This window comes from Atheta coriaria, unplaced genomic scaffold (genome assembly GCF_025399875.1).
Source record: "Atheta coriaria isolate IRGN ID8LTWV9N9 unplaced genomic scaffold, Caltech_Dcor_3.1 hic_scaffold_12_pilon, whole genome shotgun sequence".
NCBI lineage: Eukaryota > Metazoa > Arthropoda > Insecta > Coleoptera > Staphylinidae > Dalotia > Dalotia coriaria.
This window is the reverse complement of record NW_027045454.1, coordinates 85,263-101,361: the sequence shown is the minus strand read 5'-3', so window position 1 is coordinate 101,361 and position 16,099 is coordinate 85,263. Positions and strand designations below refer to the sequence as shown.

Sequence of the window (16,099 nt, the reverse complement as noted above, 5' to 3'; positions counted from 1 at the left end):
TCAATTTTCTCTAAATAGCGCCATTTTAAAAGTTGATTGATTAATACCTCCCAAACTTGAAGATTACAAATTTAATTAGAAAGGTAATATATTTAGATTATATTTTATTATGTTTACACACAATACTTGTCCCTACACAGTAAACAATGATTTATTAAACATTTAAAGACTTCAATTTTATAAAATAACAGTTAAACAACTCAATAAGTCCATTATATTGTCTGCTACACTGTCTACAATTATTAATGTGTGTTATAAAATGTTAGAAGCCGGCTACAACTATTCCTAGAATATTTCATTCGTTATTTAGCAATATCTGGTCTCGCCGGCTTCGACCTCAGGTCAAAACTCCGGTTTGTACTTGGGGCGTACATAGGGCGGTGGGCTGGGGCGGCAATGGTGGCCTTTATTCAACGTATTCGTTGGGCTATTCGTGTACGACATATGTGTAGATTCCGGGGACATGCAGATAAAATCACGCGGCGTTGAATAATTACGCAGAGAATTCGTCGCTTTCTGAATGGTTTCAAAATTGTTGAAATTGTTGTGCAGAGTTTCGTTTTGCTCTTCCTGCGGTTCATCTTTTACACTAAAAAATGTAAAAGTATGTATATAGGAATCAGATATAAAGATTAAATTATAAATAGTAAAGTTAAAAAAAAGCACTCGGCAATGCATTCAAACACTTTGTTAGTGAATCGTTTAACTAGCAAACAATTACCTATCAGAATCAGTACACAAATGAAAAATGTTGGCAAAATATTCTTCACTCATTGGATCATTCCTATAATAATAACAGTGAACAAATAAAATAACAGAACAAAACTTGATGAGATTTCGAAATAATACTTACATTCCTTCATTGTGGAAACACAGTATCAATGATAATATAAGCGCTAGTAGAGTCATGATGAACATGGGCACTAGTATAGTGAACAAGAATTCATGCTTGTAGGATCTTTCTGGTACTTCATCAATGTACAAAGTCTCCCAGTGGTCTTGAATGAGTTTATCTGTGTTCACATTCGAGTGATTCTCAATATTTGCTCTTGAATGTTGCATGGCAGAGCTATTATCTTCCAACTACAAAGTAAAAATTGTTTTTAAAGTCATATTCTTTCATTTTTGATCAAAAAACTTACCAAAATAATAATATGATATTAAATTAATTGTTAGAAAAGAAATAATCTAAAAAAATCATAAAATAATATCACAAACATTAGTTTTAGAAAACTTACAAGTCTAAATGCACACCAATCCAAATTAAATCCTGCATCCCTAAAGTATCTCTCAACAGTTGTCCTTTTAAAATCCCTCGGACAACTTGGAACTTTCCACAGTGGTTTAACCTCCTCTTGTAATTCTATTAATTCATTACTGAGTGGAGCCCTGCTGCCAATCCTCAAAACAACTCCTTCGCCTTCAGTGGGATTCACTGGTAATCTTGCTCCTAATTCAATAGCTGATGCTAGGAAAGTCACATACAAATCATCATCACTATCCTTCCATAGTTTCTTTCGAAACACATCTTTAAGTCTATCCATTCTTTCCAAATCAAACATATCATCAACATTTAAGTTGTCAATCTTCAGCTGCACTTCATACTTGGCTGGTTTTAACTTTTCAGTTATATGAATAGGTAGAATATGCTTCCTGGTTTCATAGGTTTTTCTATTTAGAGCCACCACATCAAGATTGACATGACCCATTTTGTTTGGTGGCACACCATAAAGAAACCCAGAGTTGTGTTTATGGCTATAGATGTAATTTATCCACTTTGGAAGGTCCGGAGCATCTTTTAATGAGGGTTGATAGACATATTGACCTCTTATTCCTATAAATATTCAGATTAGAATAATGAGAATGCTTTGTGTGCTTTTATACCTTCAAAAGTCCAGTTAAACATGTCTGGATTGATCTCAATCTCAAACACCTCTGTTGTGAGTACATTCTCAGTGTAGATTCCATTTATTGCCAGTGAAAATGTTAACAATGTAAAGAGTAACATTTTGTGTACTGAATTCTCAACAGGTTTTCACTGCTGGCAGTAGCAGGAAGAGCTTTATTGATGTAAGTTCATGAATGTAGCTAGCACGGAATCTAGACGTCAGTGAATTTTCACTCCCCACCCAAATTTTCAAACATAGCAAAACCCAAAAGGAAATCAACATTTTCTTTCAAACAAACAAACCAATAAACGTGTGATACGATTTGTTTACTTTATTTTGACGGTTTGGGCACGGTTTGCGTGCAAAGATTTGAACAGCAAACAGAAAATAGCATAAAACGATAAAATTAAACAAATATCTATTCAAATTAGGCAAAGTGTTGAGTACCAGTTGAGAACAATTGACGTAGTTTGTAAAATGTGACGTAATTTGTGTATATAAATCAAGTTATAAAAATCTCTAGGTCGTTAACAATCAGTACTAGTTTTTTTTAGCTTCATTATCATCTAAGTATCTAGAGGAATGTTTAATATTGCACACAAACAACTATTTTCAGTATATGCTTTATATGAATGTATAATTTAGTCATGTTTGCTATGTTTATAACACTCATAATGTCGTGTTTTACGATTTGTAACTTTTTACAAATGACAAAGTGCAAGTCACACACAGACACATCATATGCATGTAACTGAATCAACCGTACGGAGTCAGTACTCCCGCATCGTGTTGCATGTGCATGAATTCCTGCGGTTCCTGCACTGTCGGCAACGCAGGTCGCAGGCGACGCGATTCTCTAGTGAGGCGGTCGTGTCGTTCGCGCGTCGCGTACGCCAGCAGGAGTTTGTAATCGGCAGTAATCGCGTAAACAGCGTGTGCTCTGTATCTACACGCGCCAACCGAACGCCAAAAATTCCTCACATGGCATTTCAGGATTAAGGATATTCGTGCCAGTAGTGTTTTCATTCATGTCAATATTTAGAATAAACTTTAAGTTCACATTAAGCATAAATCATAACCTGCAAAAGATTTTTCTACTGTTTTGATAAGATTTGTGCGGTGTTTTTGTGCAAAGTGAAGTGTTGAGTGAAAATGAAAAGAATGGCGGATATGCAGACACATTTTCCACCGACGACTTATTCGTCGTCGTTCTTTTTGAACTCTATCGCCAATGAAGTAAGAAAATATTTCAATACATTGTTCTTTTGTTTCGTAAAGTTTAGTGAATTCACATTCTAAAGATGTGATTATTTTAGGTTAGAAAGGCAGCCAAAACATTTATTTGAATAAAAATATTCCACAGTAATTTACACTTAATTTAACAATAAAATATAAATAACTAACCCTTTATTGAGCGCACTATATTATTATATGTTGTTGTTGTTATTCGCGTGTGCATCCATCCGAACACAATTCAATCAACATTTAATTTGAATTTAAATCTAGTGAATATTAATCGACGAATGCAGGTCCCGAAGGCCTTCTAACAATTACTGCATGATATGCATCCGATAAAATTCAGCGCGTTGTTTATTTATAGTCGCGCAAGTTGGTGCACAATGCAATGCACTTTGCGGTTCTCCGTGCGTAGAACTGTCGTAGACAATCATTACACATTGTTTTACTGTTTCTCAGTTTCAGTGTGCAGTGCATTCACATTAGTATCTGCGCAAATTACGCTTTTATAAGTGCTTGTATTGCGTATGCACGCACAATTGTTTACCAGAATAACAAGAAAATTATTGTTGTTGAGCGCAATTATTTATTCTGACGTTATTCCATTCATTTGCACTTATTTTTTTCTTCTTCTGCAAAATGTAAATTTGCTGCTCGTGTTAGGAGATTTTAATTAATGTTTTGAAGCAAGGAAGTATTTATTCATTAAATATTAAGTTGTATTTTTTGTTGTTTATTCATATACGCTACAAATTCTTAACGCAAATATTTAATATTTGGATATTTGGATACTCGAACGTTAGTTATACACACATTTATTTATGTTCATTGCATGTTAGTAGAAAACGTGCGAATTGTTTCGGCAAATAGTCAAAGTCATTCAAATCTCAACAAGCTTTTAATTTTAAACATTTCAATTAGCGTTCGTTCTGCGGGCTCAGCAGAAAAACATCCGCACGGTTCCTAATTATAGTAATTAATCATATGCTCATAAAGAAGTTTAATGCAAAATAAATCCTGTGATATTTGCATGTAATGTGCTTTTAATTATCGTCCAAGTACAATATATATATTGATACGGACGAATATATTATATGTAAACGAGACGAATGGCTGGCTGCAGGCCTACACAAGCAAACGTGGGAATTGTTTAAAGGCGGGCGCCCGCAAAAAATGATTAAATCATTGACGTCAAACGCAGACCGCAAGCGAGCGACAAACCTTACATAAATACATAATGTCGGATCGCGTATGCACATGATGGATGCGGAATACTTTTTGTTGGTGTGTAAATCACTGGATGAATATTCATCGCGGCAAATAAATTATAATAATTAAAAATGATTCAGGATAGATACTTGGCCACACATTGCGGCTACATAGAGTTTAGTTTCATCATCATCGATGGTTACTGATTTATAAATATTGATACTTTCTTTCTAGTAAAATCATAATTTTCGTTAATTTTGTTTGCATATTTATAAAAAGCGTAAATATAAAAGTTACTGCAGCGGAACGCTCCGTTTTTATGATTTTCAATGTCGAAATGTTAAAATGAAAAAAAAAACTGGGTAATATTTTTGGAGAAGTCCGAATTAACTCCAGAGATGTTATCCGTCGTTTTATTATCTCACACGCCTTTTTTGTTTATTTAATATTTTTGCCAAAAAGGTTAAAATCATTACCTTTTGACCATTAAAGGTAAAAAACGAAAATGGAGAAAATACGACTTAAAAAAATAATGTAATTTTACGGTTTTTTACTTAAAAAATTTAACTTTATTGCCTTGTTGTATAAATAACACTTTTACATAGCGTTAAAAGTTGATTTTCTATGTTTTGTGTGTTCAAATGAGTATTGTTTGCGAATTTCACGCTTATTACCCTCTGGCTATCGAATTCTAGATAATTTTAACGATGCATTGTTCGTTGTTACAGGAGGAACAGGACAAACAATCGAAAAACAGTAAAAACCAAGGAGGCAATCACGCCGACGATGCGGACGGCCCCCAATTGCTGGACTGCTTCATAAAAACAGTGAGTTGATAACTGATTAAATTTAATTTATCTGGTTCATTTTTTATGCGACTGGATTAAATTTTATTTTTGCACTACGCATATGGATTTGCGATCCATTGTTCGTTTATCGCTCGATAAACGATTAAAATGATTTGCGAATTTAAATGGCAATTAATTATTATAGTTCTATAAAATTTTATTATTAAGGAGAAATTTATTGCGCGTTGTAAGATGTGACACCTTAACAGAGTGGCTTGTTGTTGGTGACAAATGGAGGTCATTTGTTATATTGCGATAAAGTGCTAAAATAAAAATGAAGCTTAATTTATGCGATTTTAATGAAGTTACCTACATTTTTGAAAAGTCTTTGTTCGTTTGGCAGAAATCTTTAAAGCTTTTATTTATGTAGATTTTATTTACTTTTATTTACTTGTATTTGATTGTTTGAATTCAAATTTGAGCAATTATTATCAACGTAATAGTATTAAGTGTTTAAAATTAGGAAAACATGTGACTTCTTGATGTAGATCATTTTTTATTGGTCGGTCTCGCAGATTAATTCAGCATTCGTTTAAAATATTTAACATCAATTCATCAACTTGAGCTGTAGCTCGTGTGCCGACTGACGAATATGCGAATTTACAGTTGTAATTTATTCAATTGCTCCCGTCAGTCACAATCAGTGGGCTTTTTTGGATCGAATCGCAATGTTGAATTATTTGCGTTGTCCTGTGCGTCTGCAAACAATTAATATTTAGATGCAGATTCGCATTCGTATAGAAATATGCAATCAGGAGCAGCAAATATAACTTCCAAAGGTCTGATGTATGCATTTTTGTTGTTGTGTATACTTTACTCATTCGAAATTGATTGATTGACGAGTTGTAGCGAGTTATTTATAGAACACGTAGTAATTGCTGATAATTATGATTATTGAAGGCATTAAGTCGGGGCAATCATGAGTTCTTGGTGCAGGACCACAAGTTTATTTTATTTTAAATAATTGGAATTGTTTTTATAATTTTATTTTAAGAGTACTTAGTATGCCACAGATGATTTTGATCACTTGGTGATAAATTTATCAGTATCTGTGTTTTAAATTTATATTTATTTATTTAAGTCTCAAAAAGTTGTTTTTTTTTTCAATAAATTCGCGTTTATTTCCGCGGTATAAAGACGCATAGTAATCAGTAGATGGCTTTTTAAAACTCCAATCCGCTTTCCACACAATAAAAACTTCTGAAAATGAAAGAAATTTGCCTTTGATGCAAAATTTTCTATGATTTCTGATTTCGATAAAAATAATTAACAATATTGACGTGGTTTCAAGGAAATTGAACCAAAAGTTGTACAAAAAACTTACACTGATATTATTCATTTATTATTTTGAAATTGCTAATCATTAATTGAAATTTGTTGTTGGTTCGTCAATTATACAATTATTTACATTGTAGTAGGACCGCCTGATCAAACGTAAGAATGCGGCAAAGTACCCATCAGCTAATTTAAATTAGAAAATTAGCATTCTGGCAATAAATTGCTCGGCGGTCCGCAATTACAATAAAATCGTACAATGAAAAGCAATTAAACGCGAATTTAAAATTATGCAACAATAGATTTTATAGTTTATTTTGTCTAAATTAGTCGTAATTATCCACACTCTAAATACCCAGAAATGTGGTTCAAATAAATCAAATTAGCGGACGATCGTCAATCACATCATGATAGTGATTATAATATTTACTTAAATATTTAGATATATTGTTGGCACGAGAATTATGCAAATCAGTTTTCCGTGGTTAAATTCCGTAAATTTGTATTCGCATTACGATATTTACTTTATGTTTACATTATTTGCAATTTTGCAAATGTGCATGCGGATAGATAATAAGGTTTTATCTGAAGTTCGCCTGGCACACGCATGCGAAACGCGCAATAATTCACTTCTTCTCGCGCAGCGTGTGCTTACTTTCGACTCGCCTTGCAGAAGTTATTTTATTTTACGAGGCGTGGTGCGCGCGGACAAACATAGAGCAAAAAAAATTAATACTTGGAATCACATTTGATTCATCAGCAAATTCGTGCACTTCGTGCCAGTATCCGAAAAATTCAGTCCTCTACGCACCTAATAATTAATAATCGGCGAAAATTAGGTAATTGCAAGGCACGCGCGCGAGTTGTTCACAAAAGTAAAAAGTAATTACGCGATGCGAGATTGTCTCTCGACGTATTGAACTTTGCGATGAGCTTCGACTCGTCAAACGCATTGTGATCACGTTTAGTATAAATCAGTCGTAAGTACACATCGTATTCGTGAAATGTTAAAACGCTAGAATTAAAAATTAAAAACTCGTATTAGTTGAACACGCGACCGGAAAAAAAACTACTAGAAACACGTGGTCGGGCACATGTAAGTTGGCGAATTTAATTTCTATTGAATCTCATCACTCCCATGAATTGATTTCGTGCACAATTAACGCGCACAGCAGTGAGTGAGCGAAATATTATCATCAGGAAACGGTAAGTTACTCCTTAGCAGCAATATCAACAGTTTTTCGAACAGATTTATCAAATTATATTGTTTTAACATAGGCAACTTACAATACAGTCATGTCGAACTGGTTGCCTACAGTCGCACTCTACACGACGATTTTATTCGCCACCATTGCGTTTTCAAACCAGCTGCAATGCAATGAACTGGAGCATCCCACGTGGCGAGTTTTTCGCAACTTGTCTGACTATAGAAATAATAATAGGACTTTTAATGTCGTCGTTAATGCTGAAACCAACTGGGTGCGCATCAAGCGCCTGCCTCAAACAAAATTAGGAATGAATGAATTCAACACCACGGACGCTGGTTACATTGTACGCATGGATCTCTCCAACCTGGGTATTCGGACTGTCATCAATGGAACCTTTAATGATTTATACTGTATGGGAACTTTGGATTTATCAGAGAATAGTATTACTACTATTCCACCAGGTGCTTTAGCCGGAATGGTCCATCTGAAAGTCCTAAATTTAACGAAGAATTTTGTTCATCGCTTGGGTACCGACATGTTTGGCTATCTGAAGGTTCTGCACACCTTGGACTTATCCACGAATGTGATCCAAACTGTAGAGGAGAACGCCTTTGACAACTTTCCAAAACTCCAGTTTTTAAATTTAACCAATAATCTACTAGTTGAAGTCGATTTTGTTCAATGGTCACTGGCTTCCACGCTGATTAATTTGAACTTGACCTACAATCGCCTCGAGTTTATAAAGTTTAAACCCAACATTACTTACCAATCCTTCACTCGTCTGGATCTCAGTTATAACAACCTGGAATACTTGGATGTTCCTAAACTGAAGGCAATGGCTCCCAATATGGCACTTCTGTTCATCCACGGTAACAAATTTCATTGCGCGTTTTTGGAAAGGATGGTTGAGGATTTTGCAAGGTTCCATTTCTTCCACAATGTAATGAATTATACAAACTACAATGTTGATGGTATTGATTGCATTGGGAGATTTGATGAAGATTTGACTTTGTTTGATAAGACTCATGGTGACCCACAGGGACCTGCTGATATTTTTCCAGCTAAGGACATCCCACATGGACATGATGCAGGACCTTCATTAAAGGATGAGTTTCTGAGGACGATGGCTGCGAATAATCATAAAGTTTTGGAAGCGATTCATAGCTTGAGAACCATTATTGTCTGCTTGTTTATTTTTGTTTTGATCTTTATTTGTGGCAATGTTTTGTTTAAATCCGGCTTGGTTCATCGGGCGTTGGGGCTTAGACCACAAAATAGACGCCCACACCATGACGTACTCGATTCTTCCGTGGAAGTCGAGGATTTTAGATTGATTCAAGCCAGGGTGTAGTTTTAGTGTAATGTCTTTTATTTTGTAACTGACGACTGAGTAATGGACTGATTTTTAAATTTTAATATTTGTATCCATTCATAATTCATTAATGTAACGACTTGAAATCAATAAAAGATTTTTTAAATATTTCCTTTTTAATGTAAAATAAATTTACTGAGATCCTGAAATTATTTTAAGAGTTGTGTTGGTATTGAACGATATTTATGTTTCTTTTTTTTATAGTTTGTGTCAACAAGAAGCACATCCAACAAAGATTCCAATCCAAATTCCAACTCGACATCGAAGAATTCATCGAATTTCTCGCCGACAACGAACAACGACAAGGTTAGTAAATTTCTAAATTTAAATTTCTTATATTTATCGACGAAATTAAACAATAACACGTGCGTATGGAAATAGTTTAATATCGCTGTAAAGTTCCGCGTTGAAAAACATTATTTTAAAGCGTATCAAATTGAATTTCAAGGTGGTTGTGAGCCTGTTTGACTCAACAATGTTTATTTTGGAATAGATTATATTGCTAACGAGCGGAAACATTTATAAATTTAAATTTGTCTCAAGTGTTAAATACTCTTATTAATATGAGAGATGAATTGGATTACTATCAATATGAATTGCGTTGAAGTTGTAACCAATCGCCGGGTTTTCTAAGTGGAATATGATCGATGATCGAAGTGCGTGAGTGCAATTTGATATATGTAATGCGGTTTAGCCTCGCGGTGGCATCGCTGCACTTCGTGATGCGCGTTCGAATTTGGGCCACCGATAGAGCGCGAAAAGTGCATGGCTTGTGGCTGGCGGCGGGGCGGCAGGCAGCGGCGTCGTCGCCGTGGTCGCTTTCGTCGTCCGCCTATCCAGCACAAAACGAAACCGGCGGAGGTCACCATTGACGTCAATCACGCACACACGCCCGCAGCGGCACATACCGCACATGAGTAACTTGCTTACTTCTACTTTACTTCTACCACTTTACTTAAACCTCTAAACTCTAAATACTGCTTTACATTTTACACATTACGCTGGTTGACGACGGTGTGTGTGCAATGTGCACTTGTGGCTTTTTCAACGTTTCGAATTGGACACATTTTGCAATTAACTTGATTAGAATGCAAGAGTTGTAGGCGTCGGTTGGAAGGATAATTCACGGAGGTTGCGGAGGATTAACATGCGGTTTACATTTTGCAATTCAAGGGTTGCTGCAAGGGCAATTTAAAAATTTATCCGGACATCCTGTAACAGTTTTAATTCAATCGCTAAATATAGTTAATAATAACTCGCTGTAATTAATTGTCTGCACGCGCTAATTTTATTATTAATTGAACTTAATTAAAATGTTTACGAAATGTCTTGGTGTAATTTTCCTACAAAATATTCAAAAAATAAAATTTGGCTGCGTGATAATTAATTAATCAAAAAGATAGAGCGAATTTGCCCCGAGAACACGCTCCGACAAAGTGATGCTCTGTGAATTTAAATTTATTTGATTGACGTAAACAGGAATATACTGGACTGGACGCGACGAACAATAAACTACTCGCATTTCCAGCAATGATTATTTATTTTAAGTAATAAGTATGATAATTAAAATTTGTGTAATCCAGCGTGTATTTAAATTTATGATACTTGAATTACACGTTGTCTGTTTAATGTGAAAACAAAATTTATTGCAATTTGCGATCGTGACATAATTTATAGTGTTTAATTTGGCAGCGAAGTGACTAGCCACTGGATTGTGGATTAATTAGGTGCTATTGACGTCAATGCCGCGAAATCAGTTGGTTAAAGTTAACTTAAAGAAGTTTTTTTTCGCGCGCGCGCGCCTCGGATCAAATGATTTCAATTTTATAATTTCACCTGATTCCAACCACGCGAATGACTCACAAATTAAATTTAACCGTGCGAGTCATTCGTGTGATTGTTCTTTATTTATTTAATGTTAATCATGAGAGATATTATGAGATTATTTCGTTTTACGCAAAAGTAAAGTTTGTTTAATTTTATGTATTCAAAAATAAAAGTTGTAATGTCAAACAATCACAATCGTCAACGTGGAGATTTGTCTGTGGTAAACAACAGGACAAAACACAAGCATCGCGCGTTAGTTTATGAATTATGCATGCGACATATTATTTTATTGGCGTGCGAACCGACAGGCGGCAATTTGTTGATTTTATTGGCATATTGGCGCATTTGCCATTTATTGTACTTCTGGTCCGTGCTCATTATGCCAATCATGCCAGTGATGTTTGTCCTGTACTGCCAGTAACATGGTGTATATATAAATAAGTACTTTTGTTTCTTTCGAGTGGGAAGTAGATGTGAATTGTAAATGTAGATGGAGGCGCAAATGAACCTGTTTTACACCAAATGTCTACAATAATTATAACAAAATGGAAAATTTGTTTTTGTGGGCTAGTGCGCAGGCGCTCTAGTTCAAAGACTAGTCGATGTCTTCTATCTATCGAACAAACACAATCATTATCATTAAAAAATAATTTTATTTAGTTTTTGATTGTCTTCTTGTTTGGCTTATTCTTGTGTCTGGTGTACTTTAGTTGTCTTGTATCTTGTCTTGTCTTGTTGTATTTTTGTCTTGTACGCGCGTGTTGGTGGCACGATTGACGTCAATCGTGGATGGATTTGTATTCACGGTCAGTAACACCTTCGCGTTTCGTTTCGTCTCTCCGATATTGTAATATCGCGCGCGTTTGACGTTGTTTGCCGCTGCGGCCTGGCCATAAAACAATGCATCGACATACGAAACACGATTAATTACTGTTCTTTGCAATTAAAATTTTAATCAGCGTACTCTTCACGTTGAAAATCTGCGAGTCATGCAAGAATACAAGAAAGGAACGATCGGTGATATCATATATTTTATTTACTATGCTTTAAAAAATGTAGTTGATCGTATTAAGTTCAAAAAGTGGTGAACTTTTTTTTTTAGAAAAGCTGAAAAACTTTGAAATATCGTGATATTTGAAGGCAAAATACAGAAAAAAAGTTTCTTCGATTGTGTTGAGTATTATTAGATCTTAATATCAAAAATTGAATTAAATTCAATTAGTATTCAGTTAGAGATAAAAATTTGCTGGAAAAGCAATTTAATTTTTTAGTATTCAGTTAGAGATAAAAATTTGCTGATATTAACTAATCATAATGGGTTTTGGTTTATGTTTATTTGGACATTACACTTTACAGATACAAATAAAACAACACTTGACAAAACCATACGCAACTAGTTTCACAATACATTTCTTCAACTTTGCACATTTTTTCCGTAATTAGTGTAATATGAATTTTTGACCTTCCTTGGATTCTTCTTATGCTTGAATTTGTTCAGTAGCTTCAATCGTGACGTGCCTCGATTACGAATTTATCATGGCTCTACAAGAATGACTTGCTTTGGCTGCAAAAAAAATAACCGAAATTATGATATAATAAAAATCACAATTTTATGCAAATTTTAATTTCATAATTCATATTTTTACTTACACAACAACAAATACTGCGTTTCGAGAGCAACATGGGCAAGTTGGGATTTGTGACCACTCCATTGCAATCGTACGCAGCAGGATAAACCAACAGACTATCACAATAACCGAGCTGAACAGCCCTAGGTGCAATAGGGCGATTACAATACATGCCGCCTATGGTGGGCAGAGTAGGGCATGGTCTACACGGTGGATACATTTTGCCAAAGCGGATTTAAAGGAACTTGAAATTTAAATGAATTTAATTTTTTTGAAGTGGAGAAAAATTACAGGACTTTACACGATGAAATTTTGACAGTTTATGTTAAATTGTTTTTATTTTTATAACAAAACGTTGTTTTTCATTCGCATTTTGTTTTAATCATGGCTTGGTAATTTAATTCGGTTGCTTTTTTTGTTGTTATAATTTGCATGTACGCACGAACGTTTAATTCCAGTCGATTCCTGATCGAATTGTTTACTAACGGTGCTGCCAGGGTATAATTATATCGTCTAGCTATTTATATCTCGATCAAACATTCGATTTAATTGAAGTATCAACAATTCTGCAAGATTGCACTCAGGAGGTTTCTGTCAGCTGAAGTTAAATATTTATTGGAAATGACAAGATCGTTTCATTTAGGTGCACGCAAGATCAATTTGCTATTTATTTGGCGGTCAGAAAATAAAAAATATTTTATTTTAGCTAGTTGATGATTTTTTCTAAGGATAATTCCCATTTTTATTGATTATGTTGATTAAATTAGTTTTTGTGCTGACGATAAAAGTTTAATAACTTTTTCGTGCTCAAAACAAAAAAAAATCAACAGTTTAAAAGTTTGTTTTTTAACGAAATTGGCTCAGTAATTAAATAAAATCGTGATTAAATGTCAAAAAATGTATCTGCAATAACCGTTTAATGCTAATAAGTAACTTATAAAGTCTTACGGTGGTTAAATACAATTATTTTTGCTTACACTATTTTTGGCCCTGAAAGTAGTTCAGGAAGTTAAATTTTAGAAAATTATGGTCTCAAAATTAATGCGTAAAAAATAACATGTCTATAACACGCAGAATTATTTGCCCCCGTGATACTCAATATTTACTACTCGATACCTATTTATATTTTGCGCATTAGAAATATAGGTGTCAAAGCAATTATGAAGTTGACAGTTAAAATTTATGGTCCATTCATCGGTAGTAAATCTTTTGCATTGTCGCAATTGACGCACTTTGTATATATAGTTTATTTCCAAGCCTGTGGAAATAAATATATTTTTTAATGTAACATCGTAAACTTCCAGTGTTACGTGCCGCTGTGTGGCATTCATTGATAATTATAATTAAGGTACGTAATTAGTCGTAAACCGTAAACGTCGTGTTTAATTAAATTAAATTATTGAATTAATGCGTTTTGCGGCGCCGCATTGGGTGCGTGCGTTCGTGCACGTTACCATCCATATGTTTACGCGCGTGTACAATCAAAGTTTAATTGATAAATTTAGTTTAATTATCGTGAAAAAAATATCGAAATACAGCACAACCCTATGATAGACAACATGTCAATTTATCGCGAGTTGTACTCTGGCATTCATAAATATGCTTGTTTATTCGTGAATGTCAGGAATCTGAAAATGAGAGTGTTTACTTACTTGTAGTGTAGTGGTTTTTGCGAGTTGTTTTTATCATTCACGTAACTTTATTACATCATTACATTTGCAACTTTTTTCTTCTTTATATGAATTTAGGACTAGGTCAACACAAATAATAAATTATCACAAAAAAAACTACTTACTTACATAGAGAATTTATATAAGTATAAAAATGAGTTTAGTTATTTGAAGCTGTATTGTTGGGTTTTACCAAACTCCGTGCTCTATTTATTGTTTATCGTATAGAACAGAGTGAAATTTTGCAACTCGTGTGGAACACAAAGCTCAAGGTATAAACGCGCGTCATTTGCAAATGTTTGGCCAAAATTCGTAATCTACATACAAAAAAGAACACAATCATGAACTAGTAAACTTGGTACCCATGTGTGACACAATTTTCCTCTGACGTTTTTTTAGTTGCGGTTTGCCACTTTCCTAATTAATTCATTTTTATTATGCGCTTGGAAAATGTAATGTATGAAAATTCCCTGTACTTTGTGGTCATATAATTATTATTTATTTATCATCACTAAATCATAGGCTTATGCAAATAATCGTGGTAACTTTGCACCGTGCATTTTTTTGTCTTCTTTATTGAATAACATCGTATTGTTTTGGTCGTTCTATATAGCTCGCGCGCCAGTGCAAATATCACGGGCTTCACGTCTAAACTAATAATTAATAAATATTTAATCGGATTAGAAGTTGTGTTCGCTGTGTTAATATTTATTCGCACTACATTGCTATTCAGCTGCAATGTTGCTATTCGGGCTACTGTATTTTGCTACCTGTTAATTATTTGGCAAATAATAACTTTTCTACAGGGTGTTAAAGAAGCCAATACATTTTATTTCTTTTTAAATAATTTTCTGCTTTGTTGAGGTTTATGTATTGAAATTTATCACGGGTTAAAATTTGTAGAAAAAATGTTTGAAATAATTTTCCAACCAAAGTTGGCCACACTTTATCTTATTTTTATATAAAGATGGCGGCAAAAGTTTTTTTCTGAATGTTTGTTCTTCTTTGTGTTGTTTTGTGAATATTTTTGAAGATCAGCATCATTAGTATATCTTTTACTTTCACTTTCTGCTTAGTTATGAAATGACTACACTAAATACTCGTATGACTTGAGCTAAACATTGAATGTAATTAACTTTAATCGGAGGCGTGTGCACGGGCGAGATAATTAAGTTTATTCTTTTATAGCGTAATGTTTCTATTCATCTTTATATTAGCTGTAGGTGTACCTATTATAAGTAAGTAGTATAAAAATATAATGAATAATTGACTTTACTTCCTCTCTGTCAATTATTTATCTTTGTATATAATTTAAATTTAGTCCGATACTCAAGAGGTCAACCGTAATAAGTCATGCATCTCATAAGATATTTTTATTTTTATTTTAATTTTATATAATTCGATAAAGATAGATCCATAGCTACACTTTATTACCTCATTAAAAAGTTATCGTTTTGTTTTGCTACGATTATATTCAAGAGTCCAAAGATGCGATGCCAGATAACACTAACCTCAGTTAACTTGAATTTAGTAAATCCGCTCACCGAAATGTGAATTCTACCATGAAGGAGGTGTGTGAACGGTGCGAATTGTGCAAATTAACGCGTCCCAATTATAATGTCTATAATTTACGATTAATTCACGTTATTTTTGTTAACTATTTAAACGATAAATATTAATTAAGGTCACGCGATGTTTTCATTGCTGATTGTAGAAAATGTATTAACTATGCTAAATTTATAGACATTTTTATTAACTGAGAAGTTATTCCTTCTTCATTTATATCTTCATAACAGGTTCGTATTGCGTCGAAGTTTTTATTGAGATAATTAATTTTTTAGGTATCATACTTTTAACGAGATAAAAATTGAGCAGTATAAAAATTTAAGTACCTATTAATTACTACTCATGCAAATCTGTGTAAAACCTGTTGAAGC

General features: G+C 33.8%; 3 protein-coding genes and 1 long non-coding RNA gene across 5 annotated transcripts in view; 2 read left to right on the top strand and 2 right to left on the bottom strand.

Moving 5' to 3' along the window:
- Positions 1 to 87: 87 nt before the first annotated feature.
- On the bottom strand, positions 88 to 2,101 carry LOC135801703 (epsilon-sarcoglycan-like). Of its 2 annotated transcripts, XM_065315198.1 has the most exons (5): positions 1,885 to 2,101; positions 1,239 to 1,834; positions 854 to 1,083; positions 722 to 784; positions 88 to 589 (listed from the first exon to the last, which is right to left on the bottom strand). In XM_065315198.1, the coding sequence occupies exons 1-5, from the start codon at positions 2,006 to 2,008 to the stop codon at positions 343 to 345; spliced, it is 1,260 nt and encodes a 419-aa protein (XP_065171270.1). In that variant the 5' UTR covers positions 2,009 to 2,101; the 3' UTR covers positions 88 to 342. The 2 variants fall into 2 exon arrangements, with proteins under 2 accessions (XP_065171270.1, XP_065171271.1); XM_065315199.1 differs by lacking the exon at positions 722 to 784.
- A 682-nt stretch (positions 2,102 to 2,783) lies between these two features.
- The window catches only part of LOC135801722 (inositol-trisphosphate 3-kinase homolog), a 28,178-nt gene continuing 14,862 nt past the window's right edge, over positions 2,784 to 16,099 (top strand). The window contains 3 exon segments of the mRNA XM_065315227.1: positions 2,784 to 3,125; positions 5,063 to 5,161; positions 9,242 to 9,343. Coding sequence (XP_065171299.1) covers positions 3,042 to 3,125; positions 5,063 to 5,161; positions 9,242 to 9,343 — 285 coding nt within the window. The 5' untranslated portion in view covers positions 2,784 to 3,041.
- LOC135801723 (leucine-rich repeats and immunoglobulin-like domains protein sma-10) lies at positions 6,939 to 9,145 on the top strand. The gene is made up of 2 exons (XM_065315228.1): positions 6,939 to 7,663; positions 7,736 to 9,145. Exon 2 carries the CDS (start codon positions 7,754 to 7,756, stop codon positions 9,014 to 9,016), a length of 1,263 nt encoding a protein of 420 aa, XP_065171300.1. The 5' UTR covers positions 6,939 to 7,663; positions 7,736 to 7,753; the 3' UTR covers positions 9,017 to 9,145.
- LOC135801693 (uncharacterized) lies at positions 12,180 to 12,841 on the bottom strand. The gene is made up of 2 exons (XR_010550427.1): positions 12,515 to 12,841; positions 12,180 to 12,428 (listed from the first exon to the last, which is right to left on the bottom strand). It is a non-coding gene; the product is annotated as an uncharacterized lncRNA (long non-coding RNA).

Bases quoted from the DNA above. Each gene is read 5' to 3' on its own strand.
- LOC135801703 (XM_065315198.1), bottom strand. From the start codon at position 2,008: ATGTTACTCTTTACATTGTTAACATTTTCACTGGCAATAAATGGAATC. The intron at 1,835-1,884 runs GTATAAAAGCAC...GAATATTTATAG, and splicing joins GTTTAACTGGACTTTTGAAG to GAATAAGAGGTCAATATGTC. The intron at 785-853 runs GTAAGTATTATT...TTATTATTATAG, and splicing joins TGTTTCCACAATGAAGGAAT to GAATGATCCAATGAGTGAAG.
- LOC135801723 (XM_065315228.1), top strand. From the start codon at position 7,754: ATGTCGAACTGGTTGCCTACAGTCGCACTCTACACGACGATTTTATTC.